Consider the following 18037-nt stretch of genomic DNA (forward strand, 5'->3'; position numbering starts at 1 on the left):
TTCGCACAGCTGGGAGCATGGGCTGCTAAAGAAATCAGTATGAAAACTACTCAGCAACTACCACTGCCTTCCTGAACTTCTGGGTGAAATGCAGAATCCATGTCCTACAATAGGGCAATCTGGTGGGGGGGAGATTTCTGTTTTAGATTAACAGAAGATTTATCATGCCAGAAGGTCAATATTTACCTTGGCTCCAGCTTGATGAGTATTTACGTCTCTGTTCAGCGGCTCTCTGTGCTGACTTCAGCAGAAGTGAAGATCTGCTTTTTGTCTGTTGAAGAGGATGCTGACTGATATTTTCTTATCAGAATGTTCTGGAAACATGGTTGCTGTGGAGCCCATTTCCCTGGGGTAGCTGGGGTTTGTCTTCTTCCACCAATATATCTGATCCTTCTTTGTACAAACAACTCAGTTGCATTCACACATATAGACTGGGGACAGCACAAGGTCCAGGACAAGTCACATCGTCTCTTCTGTCCTCATCTATATAAAAAGGTGGGGATTATGAGAACCCCTGCCCTGTGCATGACAGAGGGTTGCTGTGAGGAGTCAAAGTGACAAGAGCTGAGAGAACACTCTGTAAATAGTGAAGCCCCTCTAACCCTTATTTGTCCCATTCTAGCGAGGTTCTGGGAGGTTATGTGCGTGCCAAAGGCCACCCAGGAAGTGAAGAGGAAGGAGCTAGAACTGAAGTCTGGGTCCCAACCATCAGTCAGCCTTTAACACTAGATTTCTAGGTCTCTTTGGGAAGAGGGGTTTCTGACTCCTCCAGAAGTTTCTAATATGTATTTAGGGATTGCCGAGGGCACAGTTTTGAAATACAGAGACTTGCATGGAGATGTGGGTGATAGCCCTGGCCCAGTTTGATCGGAAGCAACTGGGGCCACTATACAGGGGTTGATGGGGAGGCGGCAGCTGCAGCACCAAACAGTAGCCCTAACATTGAAAACGTACTAGGACTTCCGAGACACCTCCATGTCCTTTATTTTGGGGCGCTCAAACTTTTCCACTACAAGTGTATTTTATCTGTAACAGTTATGAAAATTGCACATTCTACTGAATAATATTTCCACGTGTCTTAAAGTTTTATTTGAAATTGTCTACCATAAGGTAAAATTAATGCTTCAGGAAGGTGTACCAGGTTAATATCATAAGCCTACTGGCCAGCCCCATCCTGGGAGTTTGAGGAGTGTGGTGTCCTTCAATTTTATCGTCACCAGAGCCCTGCAGATAATAATAGTTAACATTTGTCGAGCATTATGGAGCCCTGATGGAGCAGTGGTTAAGAGCTTGGCTGCTAACCAAAGGGTCAGCAGTTTGAATCCGCCAGCTGGTCCTTGGAAATCCTGTGGGGTCACTATGAGTTAGAATTGACACGACGGCAATGGGTTTATTTAATTAGAATGTGTCAGATACCCTGTTCCAAGCACTTGATGCATATAATTAATTTGGAAGACCCTGAGTGGTGAAAATGATTAACATGCTTCACTGCTAACCAGAAGGTTGAGGGTTTGAGTTCACCCGGAGGTGTTTCAGAAGAAAGGCCTAGTGATCTATGGAAAAATCAGCCATTGAAAATCCTATGGAGCACAGCTCTACTCTGACACACATGGGTTGTCAGAAGTTGGAATCAACCTTTTAGTCCTTTCAGCAAATCTATAAGTTAAGTACTATTATTATTGCCCTGATTTTGAAGATGAAGGTACTCAGAGAGGTTAGGAGACAGGTTCAGGGTCACACACCTGGCACTTTTGGGAGCTGGACTCTACTAACTGGTGTTCGCCGAGGGAGGGAAGGGTGTGTTGTCACAGTACCTTCCCCATTCTTGGCTCCCAGGGCCCTGCTGGGTGCTTGTTGTAGATTGACTTGTGGCCCCCAAAAATATGTGTATCAATTTAGCTGGTCCACGATTCCTAGTATTGTGTGATTGTCCACTATTTTCTCACCCAATGAGATTTTCCTTTGTGTTGTAAATCCTATCTCTGTGATGTTAATGAGATGGGATTATCGGCAGTTATATAGACTCAACCTACAAGATTAATCTACAATTTAAGCCAATCTCTTTTGAGATATAAAAAAGAGAAGTGAGCAGAGAAATAGGGGATCATCATGCCACCAAGAAAGCAGTGCTGGGAGCACAGGGTGTCCTTTTGACCCTGGGTTCCTGCAAGGAGAATCTCCTTGTCCAGAGGAAGATTGATGACAAGGACCTTCCTTGAGAGCTGACAGAGAAAGTCTTCCTTTGGAACTGATGCCCTGAATTTGGACTTCTAGCTACTAAACTGTGAGAGAATAAATTTCTCTTTGTTAAAGCCATCCACTTGTGGTATTTCTGTTATAGCAGCACTAGATAACTAAGACATTGCTATTGCTGCTGAAAATCAGCTTGCCTACAAAAGTGACAGCTTCAAACAGTTGGGCATACCCATAGCTGCCTTGAAGATGGGAGTGGAGGATGAAGGGAAAATGAATTACCAAAGGGCAGAACTGGAAAGGATTTCCCAGACAAGTAGCCCACCGTTTTCATCTTACAAATGAAGAAGATGCTGGGGAGGACCAGAGAGGGAAGAGTTTACTCCAGGTCACCTAGCAAGTCAGTGGGGGAGCCGGGAGCAGACATGGGGCTTCTGGGCCTGGGAGGTGGGGGTGAGTCCATGTTTTTCTCATTGCTTTTATGCATCTTTACCCTCTAAATGGAACTTTCTCTAGTTCAGAGAACATTTGTCAGCCTGCCTGCTACTTTTCGAAAGATAAAAGGCCATCTTAATGCCTTCCCAAAGGAAAGTGTGAGCACCTTGAGGGTGAGTGAGAACCATGTTATTTGCTTCTTCGACAGCCTTGCTTGTACCCAGCACAGCGCTGGACGCACAGAAGTTGCCCTGTAAATTCACGAACTAGAATGAACTTATTGTCCTAGACATGGAGAGGAGGACCACACTCGGACAATCACCTCAGCCCTGAAGTTTGCTGCATGTGTTCATTATTTTCCTAAAGCTTTTTGTCCTAAAATAAACCTGCGTCAGCCCTTCCTTTTCTCATTTCTTCTTGATCTCTCTGGCTTGGGTGCAGCCCATGACACTGGGAAAATGAGTTTAAGATAAAAACAAGACTCTTGTTCCCTTGCTGTAATGCCCACAGCATAAAGCCAATTTACAGCGGATCTGAACTTACTCTGGTCTTTAAGATCTCATTATGCAAGTAAAGGAGGGAAAGGTGGAAGACAGAAAGCTTATAAATTCCTGGGGGATGGGGTGGGAATGACCTCACCATTTATGGGGTGTTGGCCAATTGGCCAAGGAGCACAGTCCAGACTCCTTTTGGGGGAGGCACTGAAAAATCCCCAGATAACCCAAATTCTCCAAATCATTTAAACCTCAAGGGAAGGATGGGGGCTGAAAGGAAGTGTCCTAGGTTAGTTACATTTCCCATTAGTGGTTGTCCACTCTAGGAGATGATCAACCCTGAGTCCCACACTGAGACTCAGGACTGACAGCGAGCCAGGTCTCAAAGCTTGGGAATTGTGGAAGTTCCATCAAAAAGCCCCAAGCCAGTCTTAAAACGCTAGCAAGCGGCCATCTAAGATCCATCAATTGGTCTCAACCTACCTGGAGCAAAGGAGAATGAAGAATACCAAAGACATATGGTAAAGATGAGTGCAAGTGACAGAAAGGGCCACATAAACCAGAGACTTCATCAGCCTGAGACCGGAAGAACTAGATGGTGCCCGGCTATCACCGATCACTGCCCTGAGAGGGAACACAACAGAGAATCCCAGATAGAGCAGGAGAACAGTGGGATGCAGATCTCAAATTCTCGTAAAAAGACCAGACTTAATGGTCTGACTGAGACTGGAAGGACCTTGACGGCCGTAGTCCCTGGACCCTTTGTTAGTCCAAGATTGGAACCATTCCCGAAGCCAACTCTACAGACAGGGATTGGACTGGGCTGTAAGATAGACAATGATGCTGGTGATGAGTGAGCTTCTTGGCTCAAGTAGACACTTAAGTCTTTGTGGACAACTCTTGTCTGGTGGCGAGATGAGAAGGAAGAGGGGGACAGGAGCTGGTTCAATGGACACAGGAAATACAGGGTGGAGAGGAGGAATGTGCTGTCTCATTAGTAGGGGAGCAGCTGGGAGTGCATAGCAAGGTGTGGATAACTTTTTGTGTGAGAGAATGACTTGATTTGTAAACTTTCACCTAAAGCACAATTAAAAAAAAAAAAAAAAGAAGAAGAAGGCCCAAGCCAAGATAAGAGGAAATTGAGTAAATAAGGATGGAAGGTTTGGGGTGAGGGTGAAAAGGGTTGGACATGGTAACTTGGGATATGTCCTTAGAATAAGAGAGGGCAAAGCCTCCTTAATGGGCTTTTCACAACCTATTTTCAGTAGCATCTTCCTGTCCTCTAGTAAGGACAATCCCACCAGTCTTTTTACAAAGTCTGCTACAGTCTGTAAAGCACCTCCATATATTTGACTGTTCCTCCCAGTCTTATAGGTAGTTTACAGGTTAGGAGTTTCTCACTGTTGCAGGGGCTGAGCCAGCCTCAGGGCTTCTGCCTGCCCTTAGGGTGCCTTTCGGAGGTCTAGACAAAGACTCCCACGAAGAACATAGGCTGCAGCAGGCCCCACGTCTCCCTTGGGCAGGGTACACACAGCACAGACAAGACCACTTGGACCTGGCTGATGGTGGGCTGGCTGTATGAGCTGGGACTCAGCTTCTCCACCTGTCATAGGTGTATAACCTCTTCCCCAAGGTCCTTTCCAGATGGGATGCCTCACGGATCTGTGACTCTAGGCACCAACTTCTGAGTGTTTCCACTGCTTCTCACTTTGAAGAGAGAAGGCAGGGTAGGGCGTGGAGGGGAAAAGGAAGGAGAGGATTCCAGAAAGCCCTGGTCAGCGGTTTGGTTCAAAGAGCTCTATTTTTCTGGCTTAAATTTTTTAGACCTTAATTTCCACCTCTGAAAAATTTGAGTAAACCGGGCAACATACACAAGGTCACCACGAGTCTGATACGCAAGGCCGACTTGATGGCAGCTAACAACCACCACCACGTCTAATCTAGAAGACCGATTTGTGGGGATTAAACAACATTGCCTGGCAGAAATCGACACGCGTTGGCAGGACTGAAGAGGGTTAAGTTGGGAAGATGCTAATGAGTGGGAGTGGGGCTGCGGGGCGCAAGGGCCCCAGGGGAGCTGGAACTCCGGGCTCTGGGCTACTGCCGTCACCGCCTCCTCCGCCTCGGGCTGCCGAGGGTTAAAGAGAAAGTCCCACGCCCCCTTTGACGGCGCAGAGCCCACTCGACGAATTCGAAAAGGCGGCCCTGAAGAGGCGTGGGCGCCGCCGACACCGCCAGCTCGGACCCGGACTCCGCTTGCTCGCGGGCTCGCTCCCTCTGCTCCCGGCCGGGGCCGCCGGTCCCCGCAGGCGGCCGCGCAAGATGAAGCTGGCTCTCCTCCTGCCCTGGGCGTGCTGCTGCCTCTGCGGGTCGGCGCTGGCCACCGGCTTCCTCTATCCCTTCCCGGCCGCAGCCCTGCAGCAGCACGGCTACCCCGAGTCCGGCGCCGGCTCCCCGGGCAGCAGCTACGCGAGCCGCCGGTGAGTAATGATAGCGGCCGGGGCTGGGGGCGCGGGGCGGCGGGGGCTGGGGGCTAGGGGCTGGGGGCGGCGGGGACGGGGGCTGGGGGCTGGGGGCGGCGGGGACGGGGGCGCGGGGCGGCGGGGGCTGGGGGCTAGGGGCTGGGGGCGGCGGGGACGGGGGCTGGGGGCTGGGGGCGGCGGGGACGGGGGCGCGGGGCGGCGGGGGCAGGGGGCTAGGGGCTGGGGTTGGCGGGGACGGGGGCTGGGGGCTGGGGGCGGCGGGGACGGGGGCGCGGGGCGGCTGGGGCTGGGGGCGGCGGGGACGGGGGCGCGGGGCGGCGGGGGACGGGGGCGCGGGGCGGCGGGGGACGGGGGCGCGGGGCGGCGGGGGCCGGGGGCGCGGGGCGGCGGGGGCTGGGACGAGGGACGGCGGGGGCTGGGGGCGGCGGGGGCTGGGGGCGTGGGGCGGCAGGGGGTGGGGGCAAAGGACCGCGGGCGCTGGGGGCACCGGGCGGCGTGGGCTAGGGGCGCGGGGTGGCGGGATGGCGGGTGTGGAGGCGGAGGACCAAGGGGGCTAGGGGCGCGGGGCGGCGGGGACTGGGGCGAGGGACGTCGGGGGGCAGCGGGGACTGGGCGAGGGACGGTGGGGGCTGGGGTCGCAGGGCAGCAGGGGCGAGGGACCGCAGGAGTGCGCGACTGCTCAGGCTGAGGGTGCTGGGCCGGGGCTGCGGTGGTCTCTGGCCGCGCCCACCCTCTCTTCGTGCTTTCCCACCCTTCGCCTCTTGGGCTGTGGGCGAGTGGAGGTGGCTCGAACCTGCTGCTAGAGGCGCGCGGGAGGGGACGACCGAGGCTAGCTGGGGCTGGATGGGTCAGTCCCTGGACATTCACTGGCTCACGTGGCTCCGCCGCGCTCACCTGCTCGGCGGCGGCTTTGTGCAGGGGACCAGGTTCCCGGGGTTGCCAAAGCAGTACGTCCGGGTCTCCCGACTCTCCTGTGGGTCTCCGGGAGGCACTGGAGAGGCGATTTCAACTAGTCTTGGGGCTGGGGCCACGAAGGAGTCTCGGTCGCGTCTCTGGGGACGTGGAACCGGCTCTGATCGAATGGATCCGCTGCGGGGTCGGAGAAGGAGCGCAATCAAGTAGACCGCGGTGCCACGACCTACCTCCCCCGGCAGGTGGCGCCCTGCCCACCCTCGGGAAGGTTAGGGCTGCGGTTCCTTACCCGCAGTTGAAATGCCCTCAGAAAACGCTAAGCTCCCAAGTAATAGTTGCCAAACGCCTCATTTCCTATTTAATAATAATTACAAGTCACACGGTTATAATAGCCCTCCAGAATACGCAGCCTGCGTTCCTACCCTCCATCTCTTTTGATTCTTGAACCAACCCTGACTTTGCTCTTACCAGGGGTTGCTTGAGCAGTAAGCAAGGAATGCACGCGTTTACAGCAAGCAAGGTACGCACAGGCTTAATTGTGTTTACTTACTAATCTGTAGGGCACAATTTCATATGGGTTTCACCACGTCAAAAAGCGGGTGAAATTGTGCCCTACAGATTAGTAAGAAGAGGTAAGCCTATTCGTACCTTCCTTATTGTGTAATCCGTCCCTGGCTATTACAGTATTATCTTTCCCTTAACTGAGGAAACCGAGGTCCAGAAAGAGGTCCCCAAGTTCAGTAGCAGCGTCGTAACTCATGGCTTGCCTTCTTTCTCTAAATCCTCTGCTTTCTACCGCACCACTCTGCGTATTGTTACGGAGGAATCCAAGAGATATGTCTCAGTTCTTTTTTCTCCTTGATTGTTACCAACCCCCAAAGGACTATCCAGAGGAATTCTGGCAGGGTCTCAGAGCAAGGAGGCAGGAATATTTTGTGCTGGGAAAAACCGTGCATCAAATGGCTGGATAAGGCAGGACTCAGAAAAGCGTGAAGGGCTTCTGGGAAACTTTGCATACAATTTTATTTCCCTCATTTTGTTTGGAAATACTTAGCCCGAGACTTCTATTAGGCTTATTCTCCAAACACCCACAATAGCCTGGCCTCTGCACACTTCCATATGAGAATAGTTTTAAAAAATCAGCTTTTCAGGTTGCAAAATAAAATGTATAGTATGATCTCATTTATGAAAAAAAGAAATCCCGCCTACATCTAGTTAGATAAATGCTCAGACAAAGGTTTGTAGAAAACCATTTGTAACAATAATCTCTGTGGGGCTGGATCAGGGGAGGGAGTAAAAAGACTTTTTTTTTGCTCTGTGTACTGTGCCTTATTTGCATTTTTTACGAGGATCTTGTATTCATGTATTAAAGTTAAAAAAGTGTGGGAAGGAAAACAAAAAAGACTCCTGCCGTCTGGAATATGCATGCTGAGAGAAGATGCAGGGAAGCCTAGGAAGGTCAAATGAATGGGGACAGGGATTCTGGTGCTAGTGAACTGGAACTTGGGGACCTCTGCAGAAACTTGGAAGGGTTTGTTTTAGCACAGACAAAAAGAGCCCCAAACAAATAAGGTAATTTTCCAGAGGTCTTTCTACCGGAATTGGAGCTGGGAGAGGGATTATTAGGCTCAGGGAGGATCTGGATGAATTTGTGGAAGTTGGATTCCCAAATAGGATACCAGGAGGTGTCAGGAAGGCTTGGAGCACGTTCTAGCTGGTTGAGGTTGATGCTCTAGAATGTAACTAAGCTGCTCCACTGGAGGCCTGCGTGACCATTGCAGGCACCTGGTTCGTGGCTGGGTGAGTTACAGGTTTGAGCTGGCCTGGGTGTCCCTCATTCTTATATCTCATGGGCTATCAGCCACAGGTGGTCCTTGTTCTTGAAATTCAAGAACCCCAGAAGCAGAGGGCTGGGCACAGCGTTCGGCATGGTGCTGTTTGCAGCTCTGACCTCTGATTTGGCTTGCTAAGTGTATTTTAAGTGGCTTGGTCCCAGTTTATGGGTAAAACAACAGAGCTGTTTCCGAACAAATAGTCTTCTTTCTTTGTCATTGCTCCTTGGTGGGGTCTGATTTTTGGACCTGGTTTTTGGTCTCCTTTCAGTGTATGTGTGTGTGTGTGTACGCGTGTGTCCCGGGTCTGACACATGCTGGGGCATCTTGCCTTACTCAGGGGTACATGGGTCTACCTGCTCCACATCAGAAGGCCAGGGTGGACCCTTCAAGTTATTTTGGCAAAAAGAAGAGGACTCCAAGAGGGCCATTTCCAGTAGATTATCTTGCAGCCCTGTGTATGGACCACTAATGATTTCTGCCAGCAATTGAATTGTTGAGATGCTAAATAAAAGCTGAAGGGAAATACAACTTTAGTTGGCTGAGGACTGTTACTAGCCTGATCCCCCAAATTCTTTCATTCTGCCCCAGTAAGGATAGTACATTTGCAAAACACTTTGAGGTATGTGAATCTCACTCCTTTATATCACCTCTCTTCTTCCCTCCCTCCCTCCTTCCACAGCTGTATTAGGAGCCTTGGTTGTTGTCTCCACCACCCCCAGCACCTCTATATCCAAACCTGAAGGGGCCACAACAGCAGCTCTGAGCAGAGGACAAAAAGTGAGAATGAGAAGGGGCCCTACACCCCTTCCTGCTACACATCTCCCAGCTGGAGGAGGGAGAGGCTTTCATTGGGATAAAAGATAAAGTTTTCCTATTAATTCTGGAAATGGGAGTGTCCTGACTAAGAGAAGCCAGAGATGCTATGCGACCTACCCGAGATTCCATGCGGAGGAGGGAACGGATGCGTCCTGAGAGTGGTTTAGCAGGGCGAGGGACAAAGGATACAATTGCTTTAGTTTCTGCCCTAAAGGAAACCACTCATTCCATTCACCCATTTCTCCTATGTAGGGCCCAGGGCAAGAGAATCTGTGGAGGACCACGTCCCCCAGGACTAAACATTCATAGGCTCTGAGTCAAGCTAACACATGGCTCAGTAAATAGGTCTTTCCTCCAGCCTTGACAAATGTACCTTCCTAATGACCTGGAAGGCCAGGTTCAAATGAGGACTTCTTAGACTCCTGGGGCTTCTACTCTGGAGAATGGTAACACTGGGTGAGCCAGTCCCCAGTCCACCCTCTTCTCTTGCTACCCTGGCTTCTTCGCACTGCAAGGGCTTCGAGAACAGTCTCATGGGCCCATCAGTCTGCACCTCTAACCTCAGTCCACACCCCTCGCAAACAACTACCGCTTGGCCTAGGGGTGTGCACACTGTCCTCAGGACGGTGGCCTGGGAAAACAGGCCCTGGAAATGGGCTCAGGGCCATTTGAGCAGGAACCTGAGCCTGGGAGTGAGGTCTAGAGAAGGCAGGGGCTTGGGTGGGCATAACCCCTTGGCCCTGTGTGCTCATCACCCCACTGGGGAGGCAGACCCAGAGGAGGGTCAATTGTTGTTGTTGTTAGGTACCGTCGAGTTGGTTCCGAGTCATAGTGGCCCTATGCACAGCAGAACGAAACACTGCTCGGTCCTATGCCATCCTCACAATCGTTGTTATGCTTGAGCTCATTGTTGCAGCCACTGTGTCAATCCACCTCGTTGAGGGTCTTCCTCTTTCCCACTGACCCTGTACTCTGCCAAGCATGATGTCCTTCTCCAGGGACTGATCCCTCCTGAAAACATGTCCAAAGTATGTGAGACGCAGTCTTGTCATCCTTGCCTCTAAGGAGCATTCTGGCTGCGCTTCTTCCAAGACAGATTTGTTTGTTCTTTTGGCAGTCCAAGGTATATTCAATATTCTTCGCCAACACCACAGTTCAAAGGCGTCACCTCTTCTTCCGTCTTCCTTATTCATCGTCCAGCTTTCACATGCATAATGATGCTATTGAAAATACCATGGCTTGGGTCAGGCGCACCTTAGTCTTCAGGGTGACATCTTTGCTCTTCAACACCTTGAAGAGGTCCTTTGCAGCAGATTTACCCAATGCAATGTGTCTTTTGATTTCTTGACTGCTGCTTCCATGGGTGTTGATTGTGTATCCAAGTAAAATGAAGTCCTTGACAACTTCGATCTTTTCTCCGTTTATTGTGATGTTGTTCATTGGTCCAGTTGTGAGGATTTTTGTTTTCTTTATGTTGAGGTGTAATTCATACTGAAGGCTGTGGTCTTTGCTCTTCGTTAGTAAGTGCTTCAAGTCCTCTTTACTTTCAGCAAGCAAGGTTGTGTTATCTGCATAACGCAGGTTGTTAATGGGTCTTCCTCCAATCCTGATGCCCTGTTCTCCTTCATGTAGTCCAGCTTCTCGTATTATTTGTTCAGCATACAGATTGAATAGGTATGGTGAAAGAATACGATCCTGGCGCACACCTTTCCTGACTTTAAACCAATCAGTATCCCCTTGTTCTGTCCGAACAACTGCCTCTTGATCCATGTAAAGGTTTCTCATGAGCGCAATTAAGTGTTCTGGAATTCCCATTCTTCACAGTGTTATCCATAGTTTGTTATGATCCACACCGTCAAATGCCTTTGCATAGTCAAAAAAACACAGGTAAACACCCTTCCGGTATTCTCTGCTTTCGGCCAGGATCCATCTGACATCAGCAATGATATCCCTGGTTCCACGTCCTCTTCTGAAACCGGCCTGAATTTCTGGCAGTTCCCTGTCTATATACTGCTGCAGGCGTTTTTGAATGATCTTCAGCAAAATTTTGCTTACATGTGATATTAATGATGTTGTTCTATAATTTCCACATTCGGTTGGCTCACTTTTCTTGGGAATAGGCATAAACATGGATCTCTTCCAGTCAGTTGGCCAGGAAGCTGTCTTCCATATTTCTTGGCATAGACGAGTGAGCACCTCCAGCCCTGCATCTGTTTGTTGAAACATCTCAATTGATATTCCATCAATTCCGGGAGCCTCGTTTTTCGCCAATGCCTTCAGAGCAGCTTGGGCTTCTTCTTTCAGTACCACTGGTTCCTGATCATATGCCACCTCTTGAAATGGTTGAATATCGACTAGTTCTTTTTGGTATAATGACTCTGTGTATTCCTTCCATCTTCTTTTGATGCTTCCTGCGTTGTCTAATATTTTCCCATGGAATCTTTCACTACTGCAACTCGAGGTTTGAATTTTTTCTTCAGTTCTTTCAGCTTGAGAAATGCCGAGCGTGTTCTTCCCTTTTGGTTTTCCATCTCCAGCTCTGTGGACATGTCATTATAATACTTTGTCTTCTCGAGAGGCCCTTTGAAATCTTCTGTTCAGTTCTTTTACTTCATCATTTCTTCCTTTTGCTTTAGCTGCTCAACGTTCGAGAGCAAGTTTCAGAGTCTCCTCTGACATCCATCTTGGTCTTTTCTTTCTTTCCTGTCTTTTCAGTGACCTCTTGCTTTCTTCATGGATGATGTCTTTGATGTCATTCCACAACTTGTCTGGTCTGCGGTCACTAGTGTTCAATGCATCAAATCTATTCTTCAGATGGTCTCTAAATTCAGGTGGGATATACTCAAGGTCATATTTTGGCTCTCGTGGACTTGCTCTGATTTTCTTCAGTTTCAGCTTCAACTTGCATATGAGCAACTGATGGTCTGTTCCACAGTCGGCCCCTGGCCTTGTTTCTGACTGGTGATATTGAGCTTTTCCATCGTCTCTTTCCACAGATGTAGTCAATTTGATTTCTGTGTGTTCCATCTGGTGAGGTCTATGTGTACAGTTGCCGTTTATGTTGGTGAAAGAGGGTATCTGCAGTGAAGAAGGCGTTGGTCTTGCAAAATTCTGTCATCGATCTCCGGCATTGTTTCTATCACCAAGGCCTTATTTTCCAACTACTGATCCTTCTTCTTTGTTTCCAGCGTTTGCATTCCAATTGCCAGTAATTATCAATGCATCTTGGTTGCATGTTCGATCGATTTCAGACTGTAGCAGCTGATAAAAATCTTCTATTTCTTCATCTTTGGCCCTAGTGGTTGGTGTGTAAATTTGAATAATAGTCATATTAACTGGTCTTCCTTGTAGGCGTATGGATATTATTCTATCACTGACAGGATAGATAGTTGTACTTCAGGATAGATCTTGAAACGTTCTTTTTGACGTTGAATGGAACACCATTCCTCTTCGAGTTGTCATTCCCAGCATAGTAGACTGTATGATTGTCCGATTCAAAATGGCCAATACCAGTCCATTTCAGCTCACTAATGTCTAGGATATCGATGTTTATGTGTTCCTTTAATTTTTGACGATTTCCATTTTTCCTAGATTCATACTTCGTACATTCCTGGTTCCGATTATTAGTGGATGTTTGCAGCTGTTTCTTCTCATTTTGAGTTGTGCCACATCAGCAAATGAAGGTCCCAAAAGCTTTACTCCATCCACATCACTTTGAGGAGGCAGCTTCCCCCCAGTCATCTTTTGAGTGCCTTCCAACCTGGGGGGCTCATCTTCCAGCACTATATCAGACAATGTTCCACTGCTATTCATAAGGTTTTCACTGGCTAATGCTTTTCAGAAGTAGACTGCTGGGTCCTTCTTCCTAGTCTGTCTTAGTCTGGAAGCTCAGCTGAAACCTGTCCTCCATGCGTGACCCTGCTGGTATCTGAATACTGGTGGCATAGCTTCCAGCATCACAGCAACACACAAGCCCCCACAGTACGACAAACTGACAGACATGTGGGGGAGGAGGGTGAGGGCAAACCCAAAAAACCAAACCTATTCTCAGCGAGTTGATTCTGATTCACAGAGACCCTATAGGCCAGAGTAGAACTGCACCATAGAGTTTCCAGTGAGCAGCTGGTGGATTCCAACTGCCAGCCTTTTGGTTAGCAGCCATAACTCTTAACCACTGTGCTGCCAAGGCTCCAATGACCCTATAAAGTGCAGGGTCCAGGTCAGGGCCCCTCTGCTGGGTCTAAGGGCTACCCTGTCCCCTCAACTCAGTGGGGTGGTGTGGAAGGAGCACCAGTTTCAGGCTCTGCCCTAATTCATTATAGGAACGTGCACATGTTACTAAGCCTTTCTGGTCCAGACAACGAGGATACAGTGATGGCCATGGTGGCCAGAGATGCTGGGCTTGAGGCTCACCAGGAGGACACATGTGTGAGGGCTCTGAGAGCTGAAACAGGCAGTGAGAGTCCGGGTTTGCAGATGCGGAGCTGATGTTATTCCTCTCAGTGTCAGACACTCCGGTTGTTTCCACTGTCAGCAGGAGAGTCTGAGCTGCTCAACCGAGTGCATTGCACTGCTGCAGCTTGCACAGCACCGTCTGGCCCCCATCCCGCACGCGACCTATCGCCCTCCAGCCCAGCTGACTGGCTGCTCCTGTGGGTCTTCCAGATGTGCTAGGTGCTCTCCCACCAGGTCACGCCTTCAGTGATGAAGATAATCAATAATAGTAACAGCTTCTTTCAATCCTTGCCCTTTGCCGTCCTGGTGCTTACCTGTGTGAGCTCGTAATCCTCACCCTGAGCCAATTCTGCCATATATCCACGTGTGCGGCCCACCAGTGCTCCGAGTCACTCCTCTAGGCCCCTCTCTCAGTTCCACTCCACTGCACCCATACTCCCTTGGCCTCACCTTGGCTCTTGCTCCCCACAAGAGCTGACTGTCTCAACACCCAAACCCTGGACTCCCTCACATCAGCGGCCGACCCTCAATCCTTTGCCTAGGCTGTTTTCTCTCCACCTGTCAGCCTACCCCTTCTTCACACCCTTCCCTATCCAGCTTGGCACTTGCCAGTACCCTCAGACTTGACCTTCTCTCACAGCTGCGCAAAAATGCCTTATCCTCTGTGGAGGGTTCAGGAGTGCTGCGTCTGTTTCAGCAAAGTTGTTGCTTGCTGACAGCGCAAGAGGGCCTGGCATCGTGACTTTCATTCTCTCTGTCCTGTAAATGGTGAGGGGCGGGGCAGGGGGTGCATTGGCAGTAGTCAGAGCCCTAGAAATGCGAGTCCTGTGACAGGCCCAGGACCAGGCCTGGAGGCCTAGCTACCTAGCCTCTATCGGATGGGGCCCCTTTTTTTTTTTTTTTATATAATTTTTATTGTGTTTTAAGTGAAAGTTTACAAATCAAGTCAGTCTCTCACACAAAAACCCACATACACCTTGCTACATACTCCCAATTACTCTCCCCCCAGACAGCCCGCTCTCTCCCTCCACTTTCTCTTTTCATGTCCATTTCGCCAGCTTCTAACCCCCTCCACCCTCTCATCTCCCCTCCAGGGAGGAGATGCCAACATAGTCTCAAGTGTCCACCTGATCTATGAAGCTTACTCCTCACCAGCATCCCTCTCCAACTCATTGTCCAGTCCAATCCATGTCTGAAGAGTTGGTTTTGGGAATGGTTCCTGTCGTGGACCAACAGAAGGTCTGGGGGCCATGACCACTGGGGCTCTTCTAGTCTCAGTCAGACCATTAAGTCTGGTCGTTTTATGAGAACTTAGGGTCTGTATCCCACTGCTCTCCTGCTCCCTCAGGTGTTCTCTGTTGTGTTCATGGGGCCCTTTTTTAAAAAAAATTTTTAATTTTATTTTAGATAAAGGTTTACAGAACAAACTAGTTTCTCATTAAACAGTACATATATTGTTTTGTGACATTGGTTAACAACCCCACAACATGTCAACACTCTTCCGTCTCAACCTTAGGTTCCCTATTACCAGCTCTCCTGTTCCCCTCTGCCTTCCAGTCCTTGCCCCAGGGCTGGTGTGCCCCTTTAGTCTCGTTTTGCTTTATGGGCCTGTCCAATCTTTGGCGGAAAGGTGAACCTCAGGTGTGACTTCATTACTGAGCTGTTAGGGTGTCTGGGGGCCATACTCTCAGGGTTTCTCCAGTCTCTGTCAGGCCAACAAGTGTGGTCTTTCTTTTTGAGTTAGAATTTTTTTCTACATTTTTCTCCAGCTCTGTCCAGGGCCTTTTATTGTGATCCATGTCAGAGCAGTCAGTGGTGGTAGCCAGGGAGGATCTAGTTATGCTGTACTCAGTCCAGTGGAAGCCATGGTAGATGTGGTCCATTAGTCCTTTGGACTAATCTTTCACTTGCATCTTCAGTTTTTTTCATTCTTCCATGCTTCCGAAGGGGTGAGACCAGTGGAGTATCCCAGATGGCCGCTCATAGTCTTTTAAGACCCTGGATGCTACTCACCACAGTAGAATGTAGAACATTTTTTTTATAAACTATGTTATGCCAATAGAGCTAGATGTTCACCGAGACCATGGTCTCCATAGCCCTCAGCCCAGCAATTTGTTCTGGATGAGGCCCATTTTAATTTAGTTACCTGTCTTCCTCCTCTATACCGCTGCCAGAGGGATCTTTATCAGCTGAAGTAGTGGCCATGTCTCTGCTGAGTTAAAATCCTTGGGGTACCACCACCTTCTACATCAGAATGGCAGAGAGGTTTTAACTCTTGGGTCAACTTCTGCTGATTGGTAGGACAGCCCAGGCCAGAGTGTTAAGAAGGATTCTGAAGTAGAGCCTGGTCTCAGTGAGGAGTACTGGGACAATAGAGTGATGTCACTGTTGAGTGTGGGACTGGAAGGGGGAAGCAAGTGGCCTTTTTGATAAAATTGGCTCTCTTCAGCGTTGCCTAAAAGATTGCCTTTTAACAGCTCTATTTGCTGCTTCCCTACCCCAGCTACACTGTATTTCAGATTCCTGGATGTGCTTTTTCACTGCTCAGTGTCTTTCCATATACTGTTTCTTTTGCTTGGAATGGTTCCCCTCCTGGGTTAGATGCCCTCCTTTAAGCACCTAGAAGACTCTGCTTACCTCTGTCTGAAGATTTCTCAATCTTGGTACTCTTGACATTTGGGTGGGATAATTTTCTGTTGTGGGTGCTGTCCTGTGCACTGTAGGATATTCAGCAGCATCCCTGGCTTCTACCAGCTAGATGTCCCACCTGCTGCAGCTCTGACAACCCAAAATGTCACCAGACATTGTCAAATGTCCCCTGAGGGGCCAGAGTTGCATTCAGTTAAGAACCACTGCTCTCTCTGAAGTTGAATCTTTTAATTTGGTGGGGTGTTTCAAAATATTGTATTTTTTAATTTTTCAATGAAAAAATTCAAACCTATGTGAAAGAACAGAGTAAAAGGAACCCTCCTGTACCCACTACAGGGTTTTAACAACAGTCACATTTTGTCATACTCATTTTTACCCCCTCTCTTCTGTGTGTGGAGTATTTTAAAACAAATCTCAGACTGATGATTATTTAAGAAGTAATATAAAAAAAAAAAATTTTTTTTTTTTTTTTTATATAGCATGGATACCTTGGTGGTATAGTGGTTAAGAGCTATAGCTGCTAACCAAAAGGTCGGCAGTTCGAATCCACCAGACGCTCTTCGGAAACCCTATAGGGCAGTTCTACTCTGTCCTATAGGGTCGCTATGAGTTGGAATCGACTCGACGGCAACGGGTTTGGCTTTTGGTTTTATTCCACATGCCCCTGATTCATCTCCATCATGCCATTATCACACCTAACAAACTCACAATGATTCCTTAATATCATGTAAAATCCAATCCATGTTCAGATCTCTCCAGTTGTACAAAGTGTTTATCGTTTGTTCAAATCTGAATCCAAATAAAGCCTGCTTATTAGCTGTTGTGTCTTTTAAGTCTCTTTCAGAATACCCTCCCCCCACCATGCCATTGATTATTGAAGAAGGCCAGTTGTCCTGTAGAATGTCCATGTTCGATATTTAGTGCATTAGTTCCCAGTGAGGTGCTGTAATTTATTCTCTACCCCTTCCATCTCTTCTATATTGGAGGTTAGATTTAAAAGTTAGAGAAGATTTAGGGTTTTTTTGTTTTGTTTTACAGGCCAGAATGCTTCATAGGTGATCCAGTGTATCACGTCATAGCAGAAGGACATGACTTTTTTTCCTTTTTTTTTCCTGGAAAGCTTGGTGTTAAATACCAGAACGTCACTGTGTATAAGTTTCCTCCTCTCTCTCTATTTTTCTTTGGACTTATTTGTTGAAGAAACTAGGCTGTAGAAGATTTTCTTTATCTTCGTGGGCTGTTAACATGTTCTCTGTCCTCTGTATTTCTAGTAAATTGGAAGTTGGATAGAGACACTGGATCAGATTTTGGTTTCTCCTCCTCTTCCTCTTTATTATTCTTATTTTTTTTTTTAAATCATTTTTGGCCAACTTACCTCTTGGATGGTGTAGTATTTTCCTTCCAGGCATCACGTAATCTCTAGTCATCACTCTTCTTCTCTTGTGACCTTAGCAGGTGTTAACGATCATTGCCTACAACCGTTGTTTCATTCCAAAATCCATTGCCGTTTTGTTGATTCAGACTCCTCATAGTGGCCCTGTAGGAGAGTAGAACTGCCCCATAGAGTTTCCAAAGAGTGGCTGGTGGATTTGAACTCCCAACCTTTTGGTTAGCAGCTGAGCTCTTAACCACTGTGCTACCAGGGCTCCATTATTTCATTAAGGGTTGCAAAATGGTGCTATTCTAATTCTGTCATTTCTTTTTCATTAAGTTACTAGATTATTTTTATAAGTAACTTCCCCATTATCCACTATTTGTAGGTAAC

The 18037-nt window shown here is 48.4% G+C and overlaps 1 protein-coding gene across 2 annotated transcripts in view; it reads left to right on the forward strand.

Annotated features, from left to right (window-relative positions):
- The first annotated feature begins 5309 nt into the window (after window positions 1-5309).
- Window positions 5310-18037, forward strand: part of COL26A1 (collagen type XXVI alpha 1 chain) — a 248399-nt gene continuing 235671 nt past the window's right edge. For both annotated transcript variants that reach the window (XM_049904167.1, XM_049904168.1), the window contains exon 1: window positions 5310-5602. In XM_049904167.1, coding sequence (XP_049760124.1) covers window positions 5445-5602 — 158 coding nt within the window. In that variant the 5' untranslated portion in view covers window positions 5310-5444. The remainder of the gene's footprint in view (window positions 5603-18037) is intronic.

The sequence above is a fragment of the Elephas maximus genome, chromosome 12 (genome assembly GCF_024166365.1).
Source record: "Elephas maximus indicus isolate mEleMax1 chromosome 12, mEleMax1 primary haplotype, whole genome shotgun sequence".
Classification (NCBI taxonomy): domain Eukaryota; kingdom Metazoa; phylum Chordata; class Mammalia; order Proboscidea; family Elephantidae; genus Elephas; species Elephas maximus.